This window comes from Protopterus annectens, chromosome 2.part0, assembly GCF_019279795.1.
Source record: "Protopterus annectens isolate FY-2018-M chromosome 2.part0, PAN1.0, whole genome shotgun sequence".
Taxonomy (NCBI): Eukaryota; Metazoa; Chordata; order Ceratodontiformes; family Protopteridae; genus Protopterus; species Protopterus annectens.
The window spans coordinates 1,419,329,579-1,419,355,208 of record NC_056728.1 but is presented as its reverse complement, the minus strand read 5'-3'; the positions used below and the strand labels follow the sequence as shown (position 1 = coordinate 1,419,355,208).

The 25,630-nt window shown below is 35.3% G+C and overlaps 1 protein-coding gene across 1 annotated transcript in view; it reads right to left on the bottom strand.

Moving 5' to 3' along the window:
• Nucleotides 1-25,630, bottom strand: part of SLC7A11 (solute carrier family 7 member 11) — a 1,258,598-nt gene that overhangs the window by 922,725 nt on the left and 310,243 nt on the right. Inside the window, exon 4 of the mRNA XM_044061647.1 lies at nucleotides 22,828-22,953. Coding sequence (XP_043917582.1) covers nucleotides 22,828-22,953 — 126 coding nt within the window. The remainder of the gene's footprint in view (nucleotides 1-22,827; nucleotides 22,954-25,630) is intronic.

Below are 25,630 nucleotides of genomic sequence, written 5' to 3'. Positions count from 1 at the left end.
TTTGAAATAAGGTAGAAAATTTAATCTAAGAGTGTTTTTCCTGAATTTACCTTAATCTTTTTGCTGCAAAGTGGAAGAACACAGCTTTCCATGAGATGGCTAATTAACTTGGCAACAGCAGCTAAACAGTTCTTCATACATATATTTTCCTAATATATTTTCCTAATATATTTTCTCCCCTCTCTTCCAATCAGAGAAAGTGAGTGGAGCAGTAAAGAAACATTAGAGTGTGCTTCAAATAAACAATGTATTAAATAAAGAATTGTCAAGGGTATTACACATTTCATCCATTCCACATGGTAGATTAGAAAATGGCTCTTTTCTTCAGATTCTGAGTTACCAGTGGAATAGGCTACATTCATGTGTCCAAGTTCCTCTGCTTGCTTCTGCTGGGGTAATAATGAGCTTTGTTATGTTAATGCCGTATATAGATATGGTGTCTTATATTATGAATGTAACTGTACATATGGGTATTGTCTGATGGACCCCGCCTGAAATCTTGTTCTGGGTAAACCTCCAAAAAGTTTGGGTATGAGTGCTGAAATACTTAAAGGACCTATGAAGATGAAAGTTTTAGCAGCATGCCTTGTAGAAGATGTTATTATATGAAATATTTAATAGTTTACAAATAATATATATATATATGGGTGTACATATGCATTCATTTATTTAATTAACTATTACTATACAAATTTAGTTCTTCATTTTGCAATATCTAGTTATTTTTCTGACTTTCTGTTTGATTATGTCCTTTATGTGTTTATCTTGTACCTTCAACCTCATGCTCAGTAAAAGAAAAAATGCCCATTGAGCTCCATAGCCCTTAAAACAGTTTAAATTACCTTGCATTTCCTAATAACTTTTAGGAGTGTAGTAGATGATTGCTAGTACTAATTATTAAAATAAATGAATATTTCTACTTCTTTGCACTATGAATAGTGTGCTATTCTTTGCTTTTGGCTTATTCTTAAAGGCATTGGATTGTGCTGAACATTTTTATATTTTGGTATATTTAATGCAATTAATAGTATTTAAATACAGTGTCAATTTTAGATAGCTATCTGTATTTATGTGCATATGTATGAATATTACTATGTATATACCTATTCAATTGTTCATGTTTCTTTCTCTCTCTCTCTTTATATATATATATATATATATATTTCTTTACATTTTTTAGTGTTTGTCTCTTTTATATACCTATAGCACTGATGATTATATGTCAGATAGGGATTCATTTGATTTGTATATATCTTGCAATAGTGATTTAAATGCTTATTGTCCAATAGACACTTCTGCCGTGGTTATTAATAGTAAATTTATGCCACCTTTTATGCATGAAGGAATTAAGAAGTTTCATTCTATGATTGAATTTGAACTTGAATTGTTATTTGAAAGTTTTAGTTTAAAGCAAATTGAGTACAATTTGTCTAAACAAGAATGGTTAGCTTTGTCTGATTTTTCTAAACAAAAAGAACTCATTGTTAAACCTTCGGACAAAGGTAGCAAAATAGTAATAATGCATTATACACAATATTTAAGAATGTGTCGTGAATTATTAGAGGACAAGACAGTGTATCAAGTAGTGAATAAAATTGTTATTGAACAAGCTAAGAAAAATTATGCATCACTAATTCAGAGGGGTTTGAGACTGGGCTATTGGTCCGAGAATGATGTTAAGAAAAAATTAATGCGTGAAGAAACAGGTCCAGCTTACTTTTATTGTTTACCTAAAATTCATAAGGATAGTATTAACCCACCGGGCCAGCCCATAGTTTCTGCCAGCAAATACTTCTTACATAATTTGGGTGTTATTTTACATGGAGTGTTACTAAAAGAAGCTAAGCAACTCCCTTCCTACATTAAAGATTCCTTTGATTTTTTAAGCAAGATTAAGAATGTTATGTGGAAGAATAACATGTATTGGATAACATTAGATGTAAGAAGTTAAGAAGTCTTTACATAAGTATTAAACATGTTTTTGGATTAGAAGCATTACTTTGTCAGATGGGTAACAGCCCATTTACACATTATATTTTTGATTTAGTACAATTTTGTTTAGAGAATAATTTTTTTTATTTTGATAATCAAGTTTATCACCAAATACAGGGTACTGCCATGGGTGCCTCATTTGCACCCATGTATGCCAATATTTTTATGGGTTTGGTAGAAAGAGAGTGTATTTGTAATAAATCTTTTTTTTAAGAAATATGTGAAATTTTATTTTAGGTACATAGATGATTTGATTATTTTATGTGAGGGTGGTAGTAATTTGGTATCAAATTTTGTAGAAGAAATTCAGTCAAATCGATTTCAAATATCTTTTGATGGTCTACAAGTTGGACATCAGGTTTCTTTTTTGGATATTAATTTATGTGGAACAGTAGGAAAATATATTAGTACAAGTATTCATAGGAAGTTTGAAGTAATAAATGAGTTTTTAATGGGCACCAGTTGCCATCCAAAACATACTATGGAATCTTTGCCTTTTGTTGAATGTTTGAAAATCTCTAGGCTCTGTAATGAAGAACAGGTGTTTATGAAAGAATTGGAACAAACAAGGATGATGTTTAAGAATAGAAAAGTTGATGTTAAATCAATTGATAAAGATATTCAAAAAGTATTAAATATTAGATATAATATCGGTCAAAAAGTAAATACTTTTAGAAGTAAAATTAGCAATGATATAAATGTCGATAGTTTATTTGTAGTTTCCATATATAATATTCTGAGTGACAGTATTAAACAACATATACTACACTTTTGGTAATTTCTTAATAGTTTTGCTGAACTTGGTGGTTTAGTAAATAGAAGATTAATATTTCATATAAGAGGGGGAGAAATATTAAAGATATGATAGTACATACTAGATTTCAGATTCCTGAGATTAGATTAAACCAGCAAATTTATGTTAAAGGAACGAAGCCCTGTGGCAGATGTAGTGGGTGTTCTTATATAGAAAATTCTTTCTTATATATTAATAACATTCGTTTTATAGTTTATGGAGCCTATGACTGTAGGACAGAGGGGGTTATTTATGATATTAAATGTAATTGTAATATGTTCTACAATGGACAAACTAAAAGAATGCTTAAAATAAGATTGTTAGAACACTTGAGGGACATTACGATAAACAAGATGGAGAGCCCTTTGGCTCAGCATTTTAATGAATGTCATGGTGGGAATTCTGTGGGTTTAAAAGCTACTATTTTGGAACAAATTAAAATGGAAAATTATGAGAAAGAAAGATATAAGCTTATGCTTTTAAGGAAGGAAACTGTTTTTAATTTTAAAATATGGTACATTAGTGCCTAAGGGCTTGAATACAGAATGTTGTTGGAAAAGTATTATATGAATGATGTGTGTTACTTTAAAATTTTTTACTAATTTTATGATTGTTTAATTGTTTAATTGTTTAATTGTTTATTAAATTGGAGCTGGGGTTATATATACTATTTTTTAAATTTTATATGTCACTCCTTGAAGGCTGATTGTGGCCGAGGTGCTAGAGAAATAAACTTGTTCCAGTCGCTGTTGTGGTTTTCGTTTTGTAGTGAAGCAACTGTGTGTATTTCTGTTCCTGTGTTGCAAGTATTTCTATGTATATACCTATTCAATTGTTCATGTTTCTTTCTCTCTCTCTCTCTCTCTCTATATATATATATATATACATTTCTTTACATTTTTTAGTGTTTGTCTGTTTTTCATACTTGCTTAGTTATTTTTCAGTGTTGCTCCTTTTACCTCATATTCTCTATAATGTTGTACAGTGATCTCCTTAGTCATTCCATTTTTAGATTACATTAGATTTTCCTAATAATGTTGCTTGGTATACTGGATAATTATTGCAACTAATTATTTGATTAACCAAATATTTATCTGTATTTGCACTATATATGATTTGCTTTTTCTTGGATGAGGCTTTATCTAGAAGGTTGTCCAGTCAAGGTTTTATTTCATTAGCTCAGTAATGTTTGGATTGTAATATAACTTGCTCTACATGCACAATTTCATCATTGTCTGACCAATATGTATTTATCACAATAATAAAAGCATATTCTATACTCATATTTGAAAGGACATGCTTAGTCACTTTAGAGAGATCATATACAATGTTATACTTAATAGAGCTGACCAGTTACTGAATACAGTTGTGTACTTTATGGCCTTTGAATAAGTTACCAGAAGTAGCTAGAAAAAGATTCAGATTCTTAATGAGAAAAAACTCATTAGGCTGGAAAATTGAATTATTCAGAATGGTTTGGAGAATGGACAAATAATATTATGGTACTTTTGCATTACTTATAGATGACCTCTGCCTTTTCTTAACTGGCTTATTTTGAATGACTAAGCTTGTAACACTGTATTAAGATAGTTTCAATCAGATCAAGAATCCTTGTTCAAAAAATAAATATTTATAATAAAAAAAATGCTATATTCTAAATTCATCCCCACAAAGAGACATGCATGTGCACATGCACACACACACACACACACACACACACACACACACACACACACACACACACACACACACACACACACATACAGACATGCACACATAAAGATAGGGTATATTTGCATGTGCATGTGTGAGTAAAGTTGAAAAATTAAAAATATCAATATAGCATATTGCCAATAATGCATCTTTAAGTAGATCATAAACCCAATTGCAAAACCTATGAGTACAAGCCTATAAACCTAAGATACTAGAATATCTAAGAGGATTATATATAAAATAATCGAGTCCCATATTTTTATTTAGAACTGCTATGATGCAGTTCAGAAGCTCAGTGAAGACCCTTTCCTTAGAATGCAAAAGAATCAAAGAGGAGTAAATAACAGAAGAAGCCTGCATTAATCAGGAATTACATCAGAAGAGATATCCTATAGGAACTTTCATTCTGAGAATCTGTCTAATGGTAAGGTGTTAATTTTATATCAGCAGAACTGCAGCTTTAATAAAGGTTGTAAATTAAAATACTTTCAGTAGACTTGTATTTTCTAGTTACCATTTGAACCTGTAAGATATTATTGTTAACTATACCAACAGAAGTTATTAGAATGAGTCACATGAAATACTTGCCTAGGGTACAATAAAGGTAATAATATCATGGACTAAAATTAACTTTTTTAGATAGGTAAAGCTGTGAAAACCCCTTTCTTTGATATACTAAATTTGATAAATCTTACAGAAACACAAAGAACATTTGACACGATTACCCTACAGCAAGAGAACTTGGTCTGCAAGTTCATACTCTTCAGACAGACTGATGCTTTTACCCACTCCCCTCAAACCACTCATATATCAGTTGCACTGGGTAGCTGAGAGTGAAAATTGAATCTTGTTTTACCTTAGGATTTGTGCAATACATTTTCAGCAGAAAATTAACTGAATTCTTAGTGGGCAGAGCCTGAATGGCTTACTGAAAGCAGCAGTATTTTAGAGCTCCATATAACTAGTTAAATAAGACAGGAAAAATATTCTTTTTTTTTCTTCAAAATATAAAATCTTATAGATAAAGGGCTAATTTACATAATTTACATAATTAGAAACTTTGGTGAAGTTTTACAAATAATTTCCTGTCAAAAAGCTTGGAGATATATTCACTTGTTAAAATGAGCAACTCAAAGAATTTTCATCAGGATGCTGCCTTAAAGAAGGAACTACAGCAGATGGCATCTACCCTGCAGGAGTTGTCTTTGAAGATGGATGATTTTAAAGAGAACCTAGAAAATCTTAAAACAAGCTGTCAAAAACAGGCTGACACCCTCTAGGAAATGCTACAACAACACCAGACAAGGATAACAGGAATAGAGGTTTCTCTAAATGACTTAGAAAGCAGACTTAAGGAAGTGGAAACACAGAAAGAACTGTTTCTTAAACAAAGCACTTGGTTGGTTAATAAAGAAGATGACTTGGAAAATAGGGAGAGGAGAAATAACATCAGGATTTTTGGATTACCTGAAAACACAGAAGGTGAGGATATTATTTCCTTTTTATCAAGCTGGATCCCTGACTTATTAAATTTAAAAGAAGGACATTCATTTGGCAATGAAAGGTCACACAGAGCTCTTGGGAAACCTGCCACTAACTCAAACTCTCCTCCTAGGTCAATAATTATCAAATTTCTTTCATACTTGGACAAGGAACTGATTTTAAGATCTGCTTGGAGGAAGGCACCTTTAAAATATAAACAGAGCCTGATAAGATTTGATAACGACTATTCATCTAGAATAATGGAACAAAGGAAAAAATTGTGGCCAATGATAAAGTCTCTGAAACAAAATAACATCAAGGCACAACTTGCATATTCAGCTAAGATACGAATACTGTATGCCAATGAGATGAGGACTTTTATAGACTTAGAGGAAGCCTCTTCATTTATTAAGACTAATAATGTGATTACTTTACCAGAAGATATGAATTGGATGTCACCTTCTCTCAAGAGAATAAAAGAAACAAATGTCTGGACAGATGTCAAAAAGAAAAAGCAAAAGTCTGATACTGTTACAGCCAAATCTCTCAAAGCATCTACTATGATATGAATTGTTTTAACATTACTTTAAAGGACCAATTTTACTGCTTGGAATTTTAAAACAAAGGTAACTAACTACTGGAATCTTTTATCTATATTTTTTGAAAATAGATGATACATGAGCTTTTTCACATTACCTCAGGGTACAGGGTACTTTTCTTTAACAGAAGGAGGGTTATATAGCACATAAAATATTTATACTGTAAATCAACATAGTATATGTGTATTTTCTCTTAATTTTCTCTTTACTTTCTCTCTCTTCTTTCTTTTCTCATTATTTATTTTAACTGCATCTTGTCTCCCTTTCTAAATTCTCTCCTATTTACTATACTAATATAGTCGGTATATATTTAATAACTCACTATCTATACACAGATAAATAATAGTCTAAAATAATCTAGTTTTAAGGTAGACTAATTGGAATAGTGAACTTAATTAATTGTTATTACAATATTTGCTACTTATGTATTATCATAACCACATTTTTAATGTTCTATAATTACTGTTTTCGTGAAATGACTGTAGGTTAAAGTAAAACTGAGTGAGTGAACTTCTACTTACTACTGTTTCACCTTGTTTGAGAAACAGGAACCAGAATAAGAAGCACAAACAGGAGGTTGTCAAACACATGCAAATGGACAACAATTTTTTGCAAGTGCATTTTTTAACACACGCAGCCTACAACCATTCTGTGTACCAGTCTTCCCAGAAAAGCAGGGCAACTGCGATCCTGTAAGTGTTTCACTTGTTTGTACTACTTTTGAACTGACCTTCCTAAAGCAAAACTTGAGCAGTTATGCTACTTTTCTAAAGACAATCTTTATTCATTACCTGTGTGAGGACCCTCTTCCTCTTAAAAGTCAAGCTCCTTCTTAAGCTGTTTGTTGTAGGCATTGCACTTAAAATTCTGGTAGTACTTTCCAGACACTGGGTATAATGCACGTTGAACTCAGAATTCACTTTGTAGGATTTCTCCTAGGCAGATTATGCTCCAAACTTGCAGATTATGGTCACTTTAACAGGGGAAATCCTCTTCCTTTGGAAAATGGTCTATCAAACTGAGGTAAACCTGCCATTCAAGCAACTGTCCAAGAGCAGAAAGGAGGAATCCAGAATTGCTAATATAGCGACACTCAGTTCCTCACACCCTGCTTGTAAGTAAATGATGTAAGTCAGCATTTGCATCCCCAAAAAGACAACTTCAACTGACTTATTTTTGGGGAATTAAACCTTTGTAACAGTATACTGCTGCTGATTTCAGACTTACTAAATGTAAATGTCAGCAAATATTTTATTACACCGAAAACTGTAGTAATTACAGGACATTAAAAATGTGGTTGTGATAATACATAAGTACCCAATATTTATTAGATTAATGATAGTCGCTGTTATACTTATTGGGATTGGGGATATGTTCGTGATTAACTCTGAAATGTTCCATTCATGTACATATGTCCTTTGAATTATTTCCTTTTAGTATTAACAAATGCATCTAAAAAAAAGGAGGGAAAAATGTACTGTTGCTTAAGAGAAGTGAAGCTTTCTTCACATTCTATTTGCATTGCCATAGCAAAAGTAAACGATTGCTACAGTTTCTAAGGACACTGTGAACCTGCGAAGTGCATTTAGCCTCACAGATAACAAATAATACGAAAAAGTAACGTTTAGTTATTAAAATGAAAAACAACCTAAGCAAGGTAAAATAAATACATAATAGGACTATTTGCAAATATTTTATGATTTATCCTCATAGGATTACATACTCCTGGAAACACAACTGAAATGTTTCCAAACTACATGTGCACTTAAATGTAGCTGCTTGATTAAAAAGTATTACTCAGTTTAACATGCTGAGAGCTGTCTCTAGAGCATATGAAAAGATACATATTACTTTTGCAACATGTTATCTTTGCAGTTACCTCATACTCTGTACAAACTCACTTGGTAACTGATAGCTATTCATTTAAAATATCAGTTTAAATATTAAATATGCCCTTGAAATGCTATTGACATTTTGACAAAATATAATCTGAACTGTAAAATGAATGACTTGAAAGAAATGAAGTAATGCATAGATTTCAAAGACAGTTCTTGACATTACAGTAAAAGTAAAAATATATATTCACAAGGAAGTATTGAAATGTTTTAGTCTTCCAGTTAAAATAGCTTACTGTCAACATTTTGCGATATCAGAAAGTTTGAAGAGCTAGGAAATTACTATTCTTTGTCTTTATAATGATTATTAGACAGATGTTAGACTCTGCTTAGTTTATTGAATTGTGACATATGTTTATGAGGAAAAGTAGACTCAATTACTCACATTGGATTACACATTCCTGGAAACTCAACTGAAATGTCCCCAAATTATTTGTGAATTTAAATTAAACTGCCTGATTAATAAGCATAACTTACTTTAACAACCTGAATCCATAAGCTATGTGCTCTATATATGCTACATTATATATGTCACTTGCATATGACAGGCTCTAGAGCACACGAAAAAATACATATTATTTTTGCAACATGCTATATTTGCACTAACCATATACACACACGCACTCATGACATACTGTTTAATATATGATAAGCTAACACTGGTGCCATTATCACAGATGGTACAGCAACACACACACACACACACACACACACACACACACACACACACACACACACACACACACATACACACACACACACACACACTCATGACAACCACTTCACACATATGGATAAATGCATATTTCTGACAAACAGTCATCAATAATCAAATAAGAATGTTTGGCTTATCATGTGCAGATGACTGAAAACTTGCTAGGGAGGATGGTCCTGGAAGAAGTTAAGCAAAAGGTAAGGACACAATCACCACGATTCCAATAACACAGGGGGACAGAATTTTTGCCTTTATGTCCATTAACAATACTTTTAACTAAAACATGGCTGACATTTCCACCCAAAGCCCATGTGTAATAAACAAAAATGTGTTATTTATCAATAGGTTCAACTAAAAAATATTTAAAACAACATGAACTATTACTTCCAATGTTTTACTATACAAGAAAATGTTATGAAATGACATATGTAAGCTTCCCTGGAAGCTCCTCCTGGCATATACTTGGCCTCCCAGAAACATCAGCACCAACATCAATCAAATCACATGTTGTTGTGCACTCCCCACTGAGCTTTCTGGAATTCTGACAGTGGACAAGAACTCTTCATTTGGTGGTAACTCCCTAATAAGCCCCCCCATGTAACCAGCTGTTCATGGGCCACTGCAGTTGCTTTCCTCTGGGCTGATGAAATCATATCAGTGGCCCTATGATGCAACTGAGCATAAGTCCCAATGCGACCTCCAACAGCATTTATATCATTGAAAATTTGGTTTAAATCTAAATTCTGTCAGCCATATTGCCACATCATCTCTCAATCAGAAATGCACTGTCACCTAAATGCTTGAACTGTTATGTAATTTTCCAAGTCACTGAAATGAGGTTTGCATGAATTGGTATGCGTGGGTGCTATACTCTTATGTGACATAAAACAGAGAAGGCTACAACACATAAATACCACATAATTAAATTACTGCTTATATACACCTATATATTTTCATTATTAACAACTGGAGACACACAGTTTGGGTATTAAAATTTAAGGATATGCAGTTGTACCATATCACACTCACCCACAAACAAATGTCTAATTTAAAACAAGGAATGATGGACTAATGTATTTTTTATCACAGAAAGAACTGGATGACTACACAATTTCAAGACTAAACCTCTTGAAACACAGACTTTGTTATGGCAACGAACAAATGGTATTTGGCTCCCCCACACCCCAAAAAAACAGGCAAAGGACAGTTTGTACCACACATGGAATAACACATTAGTCAATTGTTATAAATACTTTCAAAAGATTCTCACAAATATGTGTACACGTTTACAACAGAAAAGTCAATTTTATACAATTATCAGTCACCTCTCCCTGTGCACAGCACTCCCCTAGAGGTGTTTATGTGCCATCTTAGAAGCGTAACACTCTGGTGTCATTGACAATACAGGACATTATATTTCACTGAAATAATACAGAACAGTATAAGATAAACAGTTGTAACAATAACATGTAAATTGCCTGACAAAAATGCCTGTGCTAACAGTGAACTTACATGAAATGCATACAGATAAAAGTTCCATTTTCTAGTGCATATATATAAAATATTTTCCTTGTAACATGTGAACAAATCTAGCATGGACTTGAAAAATATAATCATACCTTAGCAAGATCAGAAGTCTTCAGTGCAGATAAATCCAAATTAATAGCAATCTTCTTCTGTGTTTTCCACATACACAAGTCTCCTCACTTTCAGGTTCCCTAGCTACATGTGTTTTATTTATTTATTTATTTATTATAGTTTGATGACTGAGATAGTCCACTGGGCCCGGAAGAGCCTGTTTTCAGTGGAGGCCCGGGCAGAAAAGCTCAACAGGATATAGACACTTTACAATAGTTATACAAAAGTAATTAAAGTTGTAGAACAGTGAAAAATACAGAGATAATATACAATTTGTTTAAAAAAGACATAACATTTCTAATCCTAGGTAACAATTTACAAAAGTGAGATTCATGTAGTCTAAATTTATAGTGTAGATTCAGGTCTGTGACCATGGTGCATATGCAAATGATGTGTGAATTCATTACAATTGCTAAATCCCAAACAAAACTTTGTAACAGGTGTAAACATGGTGTAGGCATTACCTCTGTGTTAGTTGCTAATAGATTTGCAACTGTGAATGATTACTGGTAAAGAGAAGGACGGTACAACAGCAATTCAGAACACCTTATCTGCAGTGGGTGTGTCAACCAGGATACACTTCCAAAGTGTAGAAGTAATTGTAGCAAGCTTTTAAATGGAATTGAGCAGCATGCATTTCTCATTTTTGTTAACTGATAGCCACACTCTTCTGTCTTTGTTGAAAACTATATATTACTGTCATGTAGTATTCTTGCACATTTTAAAGGTGATGATACAAAATGCCCAACAGAGTGTATGTCTGAGATTACAGGTTAGATAAGAGAAGAATGAACACAATACAAAGCTAAGACAGAGCTGCATTACTGTGAGCAATACTAATAAATGGTTGTGTAATCAGTCATTGCACTAAATATGTAACACATGTACAAATAACTGAGAGTGTGCAAGTGTTATATGCCTTGTTAGTGCGGTGTTGGAATTGGAACTTGCTGGTATGCACAATGATTTTCATTCCTGTTACAAAGTCCTGTTATTTTTGTGGCAAAGAGAGATAACACACACTTACTGTATTTTGTAATTTCATTAGTCTGATAGTTCAAATCCAGAGTTGTGTAAAAATCTATAATGTGTGTTAAAATGTATTTTTGTAATATTAATATTTGCATAGTGTGCAGCTTAGCGCAAACACAGTAAAATGTATACATTTAATTTAATGTAAGTTGCTTGTATGATAAAGAATGCATAAATCACAGCTGTGAATCAAGTGTGTGTGTAGTGCACCTGGTAAACATGATGAAGCACCCAGTATATAGTACATTTAGATCATGGTTCAAGTCCCACATCTTTTAATGATGAAATCTCTTAAACACTTGTTACAAGAATAGTGCATGTTGAGCCTTGCCTGCAACATTTGCACATCACTTACCTGTGCACAAACATGGCCTTATGGCCCAGATAACAAGCAGGAATGGTCAATTTCAGAAAGGATACATTGTTACCTTTTTTGCTTTCCACTGCGCAAACCCACTAAGTGGCATTGCATGATGTTCTGCAACACCTGCAGGTCCAGACCACCTGCAGACAATAGGCAGACATTTGTCAGTTTCAAAAAGATACGTTGTTTCATCTTTTGCTTACCATCATGCAAACCCACAAAGTGACATTCCATAATGTTCCACAACTCCTGCAGGTCCAGAAGCCCCCCTGCACACCCCACATCCCCGCTACTTTAATATACAAACGCAGAGATCGCACTATAGTAAGGGAAAGTTTTCATTTCCCGGTCCCTGCTATAATGTGATCTGCACCTGGAATGCCAAATTCTAATGATCAATGCCAATATGCATTCGCTCATTTGAATTAGCAACAGTGGCAGACGACGTTTCTGAAATCTTGAGGTTGCACTTTTGCACTTTGGTACATCGTACAACTTACGTCCGATGAAATGCAGGTAAACCATAGCACTGGAGCTCATATTAATTATATTTGTGATTGAGGGTATACTGACAATTATGTTTCAGCAATTATAATTGTCTTTTCTGGCCTTGAATGGACTTCATGCTTCAGTGATAGTCATACACACATGAATGTATAAACCATGACCTTGTCAGTCCACACACATATATGGTTAAGCCCTCACTTTGCCATGTGCATATATAATAAAAGAATATGTCTAACAAGCACTTCTTCTGTCGTAAGGATGAAATGTCTCCTATGTGGAAGAATATGTTTTGTCTATTTTAAGTAGGCTTGAATCCCACATTGTGCAAATTACTTTCATCACTGTGTAAAGATGAAAAAATGTGCCAGTTCATAAAATGTATACTCCTAATACATGTCTACAAAGATAAATCAATTAACAGTTACAGCAACATCCAAACCAAAAACTAATGTCAGCTGTCACATTACCCTTCCTATTTCATATACTGCCTTCCATTATGTCTGGCACTGTAGATCTCTGCTTAACACCATGCAAATGTGGTTGGCATGGTCATTCGGGTTTGTGCACTAGTTGTAAAACATGATATTGTGATTTGGTGGGAAAATACTCTAACCGTTGCTGTTTGACCTGTATGGACATGGCAGGAGCTAGAAGGGAAGGTGCCCAATTTAGGGCTCAAATATGGGGTGTAGAGGAGCCCAGAATATTCACTGCCATAGGCTACTGCAGGAGGACTATACTGGGTCTCAATATAAATCAGAGGCTTGAAATAGTCTGTCCAAGGCTGTCTCCAGTAAGACTGGTATTCCACACACTGGAGGGCAATGCAGGCACACCACTATAACAACCTGAAAAGATGCAAACAGGAACAACTCTGCCAGTAGCTGGATGAGTATAGGACTGTTGATATCCCATAGTCATGTAACTATACAGATAAAGATACTTTAAATGCGATAGAAATCTGGATATAGCCAGGACTGGTTTGCACAATGCGATAGAAATCTGGATATAGCCAGGACTGGTTTGCACAATGCTCCTCTCGATTTCCTTTTCCTTTTTCTTTTACAGACACCACGGAGATAGCAGTGAACAGAGTTGCCCATGCTGAGTACTTGGAAAGAGAAGCAAGGGGCATATATGCAGCACAAAAGAATATTATTACATCTAAAGTATTGCACTTGCATACATCATTAGCAAATTAAGCATGCATATCTTAACCGTAAACTCAGTTAGGCATGTTTCAGTCTGTAGCTCAAGCCAGTTGTAGGAGTGAATTGCAATAGTGTATTCAGATGTTGTGGATTCAAATCCCACAAGTGACAAATGTATAGTGAAATAATTTTAAAAATATTACATAATAATTTCAACAAAATTGACATACATGCCATTCCATTAACTTAATCTGTGTTATTTGATTGTGAGTATGTGCAGTATATTTATTGTAAGGATTCCTTGGAGCAATCATCAGTTATAGCTTGTTGTTGTTAAAAAGTATACTTAATGCAAAAGTAAAATTATTTTTATTTATATCCTACTAATTTGTGGTATGTTGCATATGATGATATTGATTATCTTCTGCTTTTTTCTGTCTCTTACCCCACCCCTTATCTCTTTTTTGTTTCTTTTTATATGTGTGGTCACAACTTTCTGATGTAAACACTTTCTGACAACTCACAAAATGATTTACAGCACAGGGAGGTAGGCCAACCAGTGTGGCTCAGCCTGCCACCCCACCAACAGCTGCTGCTCCAATGCCCGGCACATCTGGGACCCAAACTGGCAATACTTTTTTTGCAGCTTTTGCACTCCCTGGGCCCTCCACATCAGATAGCATTACCCTGGCAGCTGGTACAGTGGTACCCTCTGGGAGTATTGGCAGAGGTGGTAATTTTGTCACCCACCAGAGGATGTCAGGCATGATGCGTAAGGTGTTTGAAAGCATCACTGGTGCACACCTCAGCCAAATGGAGATGATGCTCACTGGAATTCTGGGCAAAAGAAAACATCAAGCACTCCAACAGCAAGCTGAGGAGAGGACTGTGATGACAGTTCTGAGGGTGAATACTAGATTCTCACTCTCTCCATGTTTCACTGGTATGGGCATTTGGTTTCCTCACCCTAACCCCAATCATGGTGTTCTCCAACCTGTTGCATCCCTCATCATCTCTGTCTCATGGCTTGTTTGTCCTATTTGTCTGTAGCTGCTTCCTTAACTACTCTACATACCTGACCTTAACATACCTACACCCCTTCCGCAGCATTCCTGTCTTACAGTAGTAAAACCACAAAAATGGGCATCTATCCAAAAAAAAAATAATCACCTCATGTGTAGCGCTCCACTTTGCATGTGCGTCTTCATGACACACTTGATTTGGTCCAATTGGCTATACATTAATGCTTTGTTGTCACCAATCTTTATTGAAGTGACAGTCCAAATTCATCCAATATTATATACATGCTCATTTTACACTGCTGAAGAAGCGAGCAGCTATGGTTCTTTCCTAATTCCCTCCTGCACATTCCTATATTGCTTTTCCTTTGATCTTCCCCCTACTCGTCCCTCATTTCACCACTTTCTTATCTATGCCATTTTCACACCTTTAATATGGTCAAAAAATAGAAACACACCACATACAAAAATAAGAAATCCTCAGTGAAGCCCTTCATTTTTTGTTCTCTGTGTTTGTGCAGAGTTTCAAATCGCACACCAATGCCCAGTGATGGTAGATGGCTTTTCATGTCCTATGGCATGGTGTGGTAATCTCCTCAGAATGCTGCTTAAACCCACTGCACTAAGAAAACACACAGTTAAGTAGAATAAAGGCACTCATATTAAAAATTTCACATAAAATATTTATTTAGACTGATGACTGTATAAATATGTAACTCCATATGTGTACTGTTGACATAAATCACTTGAGTACTGTTTTTATAGAGTAGTAGTCTGTAGTCAGTCCATCTCACATTTCCAATAATTATCATAAGTAATTATGTAATTACATCATGAATACATATGTAAAACAATTAGATGGAGCTACATTTGAATCTCGTATCATCTGTGCTTAAAATAAGAACTCAGTGCTATCACACCTGCTGCAACAGAGTTAGCTACACAGTAGGTATTTTCTTCCACTCAGTATTGCCCAAAGTTCTGACTTTCACACCTCTCTGCTTAATGTGCTTGCATGGAGGAAAGCAAACCAAAAGAAGGCTTCTAATTTTTTCAGTGAAGCAGAGACCCGCATTTGCTCATCGCTTAACTACGCGCGAATTGGAAAAGCAGTAAAAATACTTCTTTAGGTTTATACAATTTATGACACAATATTTCTAATATGAATTAGTTATCAACATCACAGTATCTGTAGCTGTGTCTAACATAGCCAGTATGGATAAGTTCTCAAGTTCAAGAGTCCTTAAATGTGTATCCTGTATGCACAAACACTTTGGCATTGATTGTGCAAACCAGCTGCTTGGTGGTGCACTACGTAAAGTGCTTATTCGCATATAGTACTTATGTTTACTGCCCAATTAGTCTTCATCTCATTAAAATCCATGTAAAAACACAACCAAATGGAAGGTATTTCTTAATAAGTGAACATATATTTACACTCAGTCATCCTGTACCCATGTACTTGAAATTTGGCATGTCAGTATTTGTTCACAAACATCAACTACACTACAGAAATAAATAACAAAATTGCATTGCTACATACCATGTGCACCTTTATAATGTCAATACACATTCAGATTGTCTTACACATGTATTAATGTGGACAGCAATTCTTCATAAATATGGACACACAAATATTTTCACAAAAAACTGTGTGCTTGTATGTGACAATTTGAGTGTGTAATGTACACAACGTAGTGGAGAATAACTGCATATGTCTCATTTCTGATACATGCATTCTTGACAGTTTTTTTGCATCTAGTTTGGCAAGCTGTCTCTTAATGTATACCTGCACATTGGAAACACAACAGGAACTAGCACATCCACATTTTGCACACCACTCTCATAACTGGATATGTCAACACATCATATACTTATGATGGCATCATCTATAAACATCACTATGACAAGGCAAAAAACATAATTCAGGAGTGTTGTAATCATTATATATTGTGTTTTGTAGACTGGAACAAAATATTTACATGTGTATTAAATTAGCACAGCAACCACATTATGTGTGTGTCTGTCTGTATGTGCAAGTGTGTGTGCATAGTCAGAGGAGCATTAGTCTGTATCCTACTATCATCAATTCAATCTCATGCAGAACTAATATCTTGACAGGTGTACAATGGTTACCAGAGCCATTTCATGCAGGCCTCACAACTTCTTGCAAGCATCCATTGAGGATGTCATCCACTATGCATTGTACAGCAGCAGTGTGAAAGTCATATTTGTGCCATGGTACATGCATTAAGCACTGAGTTCTCTGGTATACCTAGTTAGGTAGGGTTTCTAATCTCACTGCAGTCAGCTGGTGTCTGTGTGTGTGTGTATGTGTCAGATGTACATAGCTACCCATCCATTTCATACATGTCTCCCAACATTGTTGTTCAAACATGCAATGATGATGTCATCCACTATAAATTGTCCAGCAACATTGTAAAAGTCAAACTCATGCCTTGGTGCTTACATTAAGTACGGAGTTCCTAGTTAGGTAAAGTTTGTAATCTCCCTGCAATCAACTGATGCATATGTGTGTGTGTGTGTGTGTGTGTGTGTGTGTGTGTGTGTGTGTGTGTGTGTGTGTGTGTATGTGTGTGTGTGTGTGTGTGTGTGTGTGTGTGTGTGTGTGTATGTATGTGCTCAGAATAGTGTAAGTGTATCCTGCTGTTAGCAATACAGTCCCAGAGTACAAATATTTTGCATTCATACATGCCTACACATCCATGTCACAGGTCTCCAAATGTCTTCTATCAAACATCCACTGATGATGTCGTCCACAATAAATTGTCCCGTAGCATTATAAAAGTCAAACTTCTGCCATTTCACTTGCATTAAGTGTTGAGCTCTTTAGTTGGTGTGCCTAGCCAGGTAGCAATTCTAATCTCACTGGAGTCATTTGGTGTATGTGATCAGAAAAGCAAAACCATGTATCCCGCTATCAGCAATACGCTCTAATGGAGTACAAATGTTTTGACAGTCATACATGCCTACACATCCATGTCATGCAGACCTCCAACCATATTCTCTCAAACATCCATTGATGATGTCATCCACTATAAATTGTCCAGCAGCATTTAAATAATGAGTTCTCCAGTTAGTGTACCTAGTTAAATAGGGGTTCTAATCTCACTGAAGTCAACTGGTGTATGTGTCTGTGTATGTGTAGTCAAAAGAGCATAAGTGTGTATCCTACTGTCACCAATCCAGTCCCATGGACAACAAAATAAATCTGACAATCACATATAGCTACCCAGAATGACAAGCCTCGCAACATCTTCTCTCAAACTTCCTGCAAGGATGTCATCCACTATAAAATGTCCAGTAGGATGGTAAAAGTCAGACTTGTGCTGTTTTGCTCACATTAAGTACTGAGTTCTCCAGCCAGTGTACCTAGTTTGGTAGGGGATCTAATCTCACTGCAGTCAACTGGGGTGTGTGTGTGTGTGTGTGTGTGTGTGTGTGTGTGTGTGTGTGTGTGTGTGTGTGTGTGTGTGTTTGTGTGTAGTCAGAAGAATGTAAGTGTGTATTCTACTGTCAGAAATCTGTCAGCAATCTAGTCCCATAGTAAACACAATCCTGACAATAAAAAAATAAATCCAAACCAGCCCAGAAGTTGAAAATGTTGAAATTCAGGTTCCCAGTAGGAAGGTAGCTGGAATAAAGAAGCTGAACCACAACAAAGTAAAATCTTCTTTTTTAATACAAAATGGTGAGCGCTTTCACAATGGTAACCATTGCTTCATCAGACAGTTCATTCAACCAGCAACAGCACTTAAATACTTTAATTCAATACTAAAACAACCAAAAATATATAAACATATAAAAATATATGGTCATCCCCCTTATCCAAAGAATGCTTAGCCAAAGCACTATACAGTTGCCCTTTTCTAGTGCAGTAAAGGTGATTCCTTATCCGTTCCCTAAGGTGACGGTTAGTTTTGCCAACATAGAAATTGAAACATGTTGTGCAGTGAGCTTACACTTACACTACATTCTTAGTATTGCAATCAGCAGAATTCCTTAGCTCCCATAGACGCCCTGTTCTATTGAAGCCAGTGCTAAAATCTAGAAGGTTAAAATAAAATAAATAATAATAATATCTTAACAAGAGAAGGCTACATAAACACATGCAGGGCTTTGGGTCAGTATGACAGCATTTCTTGAGCTGCTTCTAGCATAGATATCACTAAAGACAAGTATCTGTTGAGATGTATGTTTAAAGCATATGTATTTATTAGTTGGACAGCATGTGTATTTATCAGGCAGAATATATTTATTAAGTTGTTGAGAGTGTACTGCTTATAGTTTATATTTTTATATAAATGTACATATATTTGTATGCTTATACACACACACACACACACACACAAGAAGTTACTAAATGGGCAACATGAGTATATGTATTTATTCACTGACTTTTTATGTATTTTATTTATATTCATCCACATGTTCTTGTTTTTACAATTTGTGCATGTGGTTTTTAAACAGTGTTTTTCTGACTTCAGCAATTAACTAAGGGCAAAACATAACCATAGTAATCAATTGATTGCTGAGTGCTGAATTAACTTTGAGTGGTAGGATTGGTTGTTTTAGTAATGAATTAAAGTATTTAAGTGCTGTTGTTGTTTGAATGAACTGTCTGATGAAGCAATGGTTACCATTGCAAAAGCGCTCACCATTTTGTATTAAAAAAGAAGATTTTACTTTGTCGTGGTTCAGCTTCTTTATTCCAGCTACCTTCCTACTGGGCACCTGTCATACATGGCTAACCAGTAATTTCATACAGGCCTCACAACATCTTCTCTCAAACATCCAACGAGGATGTCATCCACTATAAATTATCCAGTAGGACTGTAAAAGTCAGACTTGTGCTGTGGCACTTGCATTAAGTACTGTGCTCTGTAAATAGGTAGTTGTTCTACTCTCACTGTTGTCAACTGGTCTGTGTGTGCCTGCATGTGTGTGTGTATATGTGTGTGTGTGTGTGTGTGTGTGTGTGTGTGTGTGTGTGTGTGTGTGTATGTGTTTGTTTGTATTCAGTCGGTTGACATTCATGATAGAGACCAGCATGTCAGACACTCCTACTACCACCTTTTTCTCACCAGGTACTGCTGATGTCATCAGCTATAAAGTGTCATCTGAGACTATAAAAGCCAGACTCATGATGTGGCACTTGTGTTAAGATATTTCAGTATATGTACTCTTGTTGAACACCACCAAGAGTTTTATTCTGTATGCCTAAAACAGGTTTGCACAGTACTCTGCACTGATTACACTTTCTTATAAAGTGTTAACACTTTATGCATTGCCTTATATTAAGCCATGGCAGTCACTGTGGCTGTCCGCTCAATGCTGCAGAACTTGTTTGCCCTTAGGTAAACATGTCTGCATGTCTGCAGGTGTTCATGCTGCTTTCCATGGTTTCCTGGCTGGCAACACTATTTCTGGCCATGAAACCTCACTTGTATTCATTTAAGTGCGATGCTCAGCATGCATATGCAATTATCACTGCTGGTTATTGCGCTAACATGTAAATTCCATGTAGGCTTTGTGCTAAGCCTACACAGAGTTTACTGAATTCCCAGGGATGTCTAGCTACTTTTGAAATCTAATGAGATTGAGGAATCATGTCATTCACCAAAGCATTATTAAGTTTACATTTTCCTTTCTGTTTACTTGTCAATATTTCATTCATCAGTGCTCTATTTTATGAAATATAGGAAAACATTATTTAAGACAGTTTTCTAAATGATCTTCAAAAAGTGCCATTTCAGAGATATCACAGCCTTTATAAAGTATAACTTACCATTTGCCCTTGCAAACAAAATTGTTAAATGAGTGGCCTTAGGAATTACCTGCGGCAATTGTATGGTAGTTACGATGATGATTATCAAAATGACCTAAACAATATGAACTATAATTGCCTGTCCAGCTGACATCTCCTGGAAAAGCCAATAGTGACCAGTACCAGAATGGAAACTGCCTAGTAATCCAGTGATGCTGTATTCATAACCTCCACAATAATGTTTTGCAGGGTGACAGCACTCTAAACACAACTGGCTAATGATTGCCCTTTCATAGGGTCATAGGTTCATAGGTGTTTGTTAGGCTAATGACCACAAGGGATTTTTTAAGCCCAGCCATGTATCACAATTTTCAGCCAAGTTCTGATATCCTTGATAAGTGTAAGCAGGGGGTTGGGAGATTAAATATTTACAAGCAGGGTCCTGGGAGATGAACCATTTACAGGCTGCCTGTGTCCATTAGAGACATAGGTACCAAATCAGGGATGAATTTCCTATACTCTATCCAATTGTCCAAGTTGCATATGAATTCGGTTATGGATGAACTCTGCTTCACATCGATGAAGTAATCTCTGGGATATATACCTGTCTCTCCAGCAGGTCCTATTTATATCATAGGCAATGTTTAAATCTTTAGAACAGATAATTCTGGTGCTGTTAGTTTTGTGGCTATGCTGGAGGTCCATCAGAGTGGGGTCTGACAATGCCTGTACTCCAGGCATAGATCTCCCATCAAAAGCCTGTACGAGACAGAATACAGGGATAGGGCTTAAGGTGGTCTGCATAGGACATTTTACTTACACCCTGTATTCTTATAATAAGGAACTTCTGTGGATGTTCCAGTTGTTGGATATGCCTGGTTAGATAAAAACCAAAGGGGGCAATGTACTAAATGACAGGTCTGATTAATGCCGAATGCAGTGAAACAATGGCTTACTTGGACTTAGATGCCATACCTTTGTTTATAAGTTGTGCAACATAGAATGATTTCCTCACTACTGTAGACATGTGATAATCAAAGACTAGATTGCTATCTGTGTCCCTAAGTCCTTGACTACTGGGTCAACTCTAAGGGTTGTGCTATCAATATGATAGTTACCAAGAGTGGTTGACTTCTCACAGGATACTATTATGCATTTCTTGGCATTTAGTTTTAGCCCATGGCTCTGACACCAATTGTTTGTCTGTGTCAACTTCTCCTGGAGAACATTTGTGTCAGTGTGATATTCAATGACAGCTCCTAATTTGCAATCATCTGCAAATTTAGTCAGCCAGAGACTACTGACATTGGCCTTGACTTCAGAGAAGTAAATGCCAAAAAGGAGCAGTCCAAGGACTGATCCCTGAGGGGCTCCACTTGCGACTGGCCTGTTTGTAGAGGTGGACTCCCCACTTCTAACTTTCTGGCTCCTGTCTGTGAGCCAGCTGGCTATCCACCAGGTGACATACAAGCTTGGTCCTAACCTCTTGAGTTTGTCAACAATGTCCAACTCAGGTATTGTGTCAAATGCATTGGCCAGATCAAAGTAGGCAGTGTGAACCATTTTAGCTCATTCATTGCTTTGGTTACATTCTCAAAGATGTCCACTAGGTTGAATAGGCATGATCTGCCCTTGCTGAAACCAAACTGGGTTGGGTCCAGTGTGTGGAGGCTTACTATATCTCTGTTGATCATTTCCATGATAATTCTTTCCAATCATGCCTACCAGAGTCTGAGCCTATTCAGTCACTTACACAGTGCTCTACTCACCTTAAATGGTCAATTTTGGACATTTCTTTCTTTGACAAATGTTCTACAACATACATTATTCTATTCACTGGGCTACCTGCTGTAAGTATGCAGACCATCACAGTTCAATTACAGTATGTTATTCAAGAAAACATTTTAAATATTTGCTCTATTTAGAAGTTATGTTTCAAAATATTCTCTGGTGATGATGTGCAAAATTCTCAATCAAATCTGTACTTGAGGTCATTTTTTCTGAGTCTTTATCTTGCAGGTCGGTATAATAGGTGGCATCAAGTGCATGCATTAGGCAGCATATTGAAAATGTATGGATAAGTTAAAAAATATGCAGCAGTTTGAAAGCAGAGCAAACAAAGCTAATAATATTGTTTACCTTTGAATAAGAGTATTAATCCTGGCACTATGACGACCATGATGGCAACAAGTTTGCAGCATGCTAAAAACATTTGGATCCGTGCACTCCAGCTGACACTGGTACCGTTAAGGAACATCACTAGTGCTAAAAAATAAAAATAAAATGTAGTCCTCAACAACACTTCAAAGTCTGAGGATGCATGTATTTATTTATTTACTGATTTTTTTTTTAAATCAGGGAAAATTCAATAGGGTGAAAATCACCTTTTCAGTGGAGGCATGGGCAAGAAAGTTTCAGTAAACAGAAATAATGCATCAAATACATAAACAGAATGAAAACGTAACAATTACTCAGAAAACAGAATGTAAACGTAACTATAGATGAAGAAACTTATAGGCATTGAAAAGTACATCACAAACAGTTTCAAATTACCTCATCCTGGGAAAAATGCATCTAAAATGGTTTTAAATAAACTTGATAGGGCATTTAATAAGTAATGTTCCATAAGCAGTAAGTCTGTGCAAGAGGCAAGACATTAGAAAAGGTAGAACAGTAGAATCAAATTTGTACAAGATATACAGTAAACTGGATAAAAATAATTTTTTCAGGTTACCGAAAAACCTTGTCTAACTGAATGTAGGAAAGGGGATATACAGAAATGTTTTTATATATCTTTTTTTTACAGATTTATATAATATGTTTTTATTATAGCAATTATCTTATTATACATGTATATGCTACCTTAAAATTAAACTTCAGCAAAGTCCATAGATTCATACAGTTTTTTTATGTTGTCATTTTACAATTAATTATAGAAAATACAATTACATTTTACTGGTATTTGTCAGGAGTGCTCATTTGTTACATTTCAAGATATTATCTGTAAGCAACAAACTCTGATGGAAAAGAAACATCAAGAATAGTCTTATAAAATAAAGAAAAATGAAATAAAATGCTGGCAAAATCTTATAGTTCGCACAGACAATTAAATTCCTGTGGTCCATGTTTGATTTCCTTTTACTTCACTTACCTTACCAAGCAACTCTGAGAAAGCCAATTAACCGGACAATACTTATGAAAAAAATGGTACTTGTGCTGCTTGGATTTACCAGTTAACATTTGTTTTTTGTAAAACTATTTTTAAATATGTATTTTTTTTAAATAACCACTGTCCAACTGTATAACTTTTATCAGCATTGAAAAACAGACATAACTTAAAACAACATTTTATTTGCAATAAAATGTTGTTTTCTGTCAAATAAGTGAGGACTGAATTCACTAAAGAATGACAGACATTTTTAGTTTCAGTCTTCCCATCTTTAAGGAAATGCATGGTAACACAAAACATTTTATTCTAGTAACTTTCTAAGATTATACAAGCAATGTTTAAAATGTATCCCCGGTTTTGGGCTTTTGCAACCTCCTCAAAAAAATGTTGTCTTTTTCCAGATTTTTTGTACTGCAAAGTTGAGAGATCAAGGAGCTGACAGTTTTAGGGGCAGAAAAGTTTAGTGCTGCCTATGCCAAGTCTGTTTGCAACATGTAACTGTTGTTTAGCAAATTATATCATTGTTGTGCTAAAGCATTTAAAAGAATTGTTAGTAGCACAACAGATACTACACTTACTTTTGATGCAGAAGGCTGTAGGTTCTACTCCCACAGTATGTAAGTGGATTGCTGATACTGTACTGTGTTGTTCTTTAAATGGGTGAATGTTGCAGTCCTGAAAATGTCCTCCTTTGGAGGTGATACCTAGTAACTATAAACCTGTTATCAGTTTGCCATCCATTCCTTGTTGCAATCTTACCAGCTTATAATTTTTTAATGTAACACAGGCAATTTATTCTTCAAGGGCAACAGGTACTTTATTTGTAGATGAAACAATGAAATATAAAATTGTTTCCTAGTAGCAACCTCTTCGTTAGTTACAGATCTCTTTAATGTGGGATTATTTAGACAACTTTTACATCTGCAGAGATTGCGCATATTTACCGATATTGGGGTATTGTTATGACAGAAGTTTGAGTTTTTGCTTTTCTGCAAAAAAAAAAAAAAATGTTCTAAGCTTGTTTCCCACCTTTCCTGTAACTAGTCTAGTCCAGATACAGACTTGCTGTATCCAGGAATATTTTGTAAGTTCTGAGCCCCCAGACCTTTCTGCATTGGAGGGAAGCTTTCTAGCTTATGAGTGGGAGTGGTAAGCACTAGATAGCCTATCTATCACAAGAGAAGTGGTTTCTGTCTCTTTCAACTTTCTGGTTTAAAAGTCCCTGTTTACATGGATTTGTGCTTGTTTAAGCTCTGCGGATCCAGTTTTGGTGTCCTGCAGACTACAAGAGCAAGAGGAAGGAGAAGGAGATACCCTAAGTGCCTTCATTTTGATTTTTTTCATAATTTACTGCTCTCTGCACTTGTTTTTTGTCATTTTTAATTTATCTGTATTTATTTAAACTGTTTTTGCCTTAATATTGCTACACACTCAAGTGTGCTAGCTAGTACTGTGTTTAAATTTAAAGTGTTTTGCTACTGTTTTAAATACTTTTCTGCAAAAAAAAAAAAAAAAAAAAAACCAAACTCAAAAAGTTCTAAGCTTGTTTCCTACCTTTCCTGTAACTAGTCTAGTCCAGATACAGATTTGCTGTATCCAGGACTGTTTTGTAAGTTTCTCAGCCCCCCAGACATTTCTAGCTTTTCATTGGGAGTGATAAGCACTAGGTAGCCTATCTACCACAAGAGGAGTGTTTTCTGGTCCAGAAATTGTAGTTTATTCTCCATTTGGGCAGCTTTTCTATCCCTTTCAACTTTCTGATTTAAAAGCCCA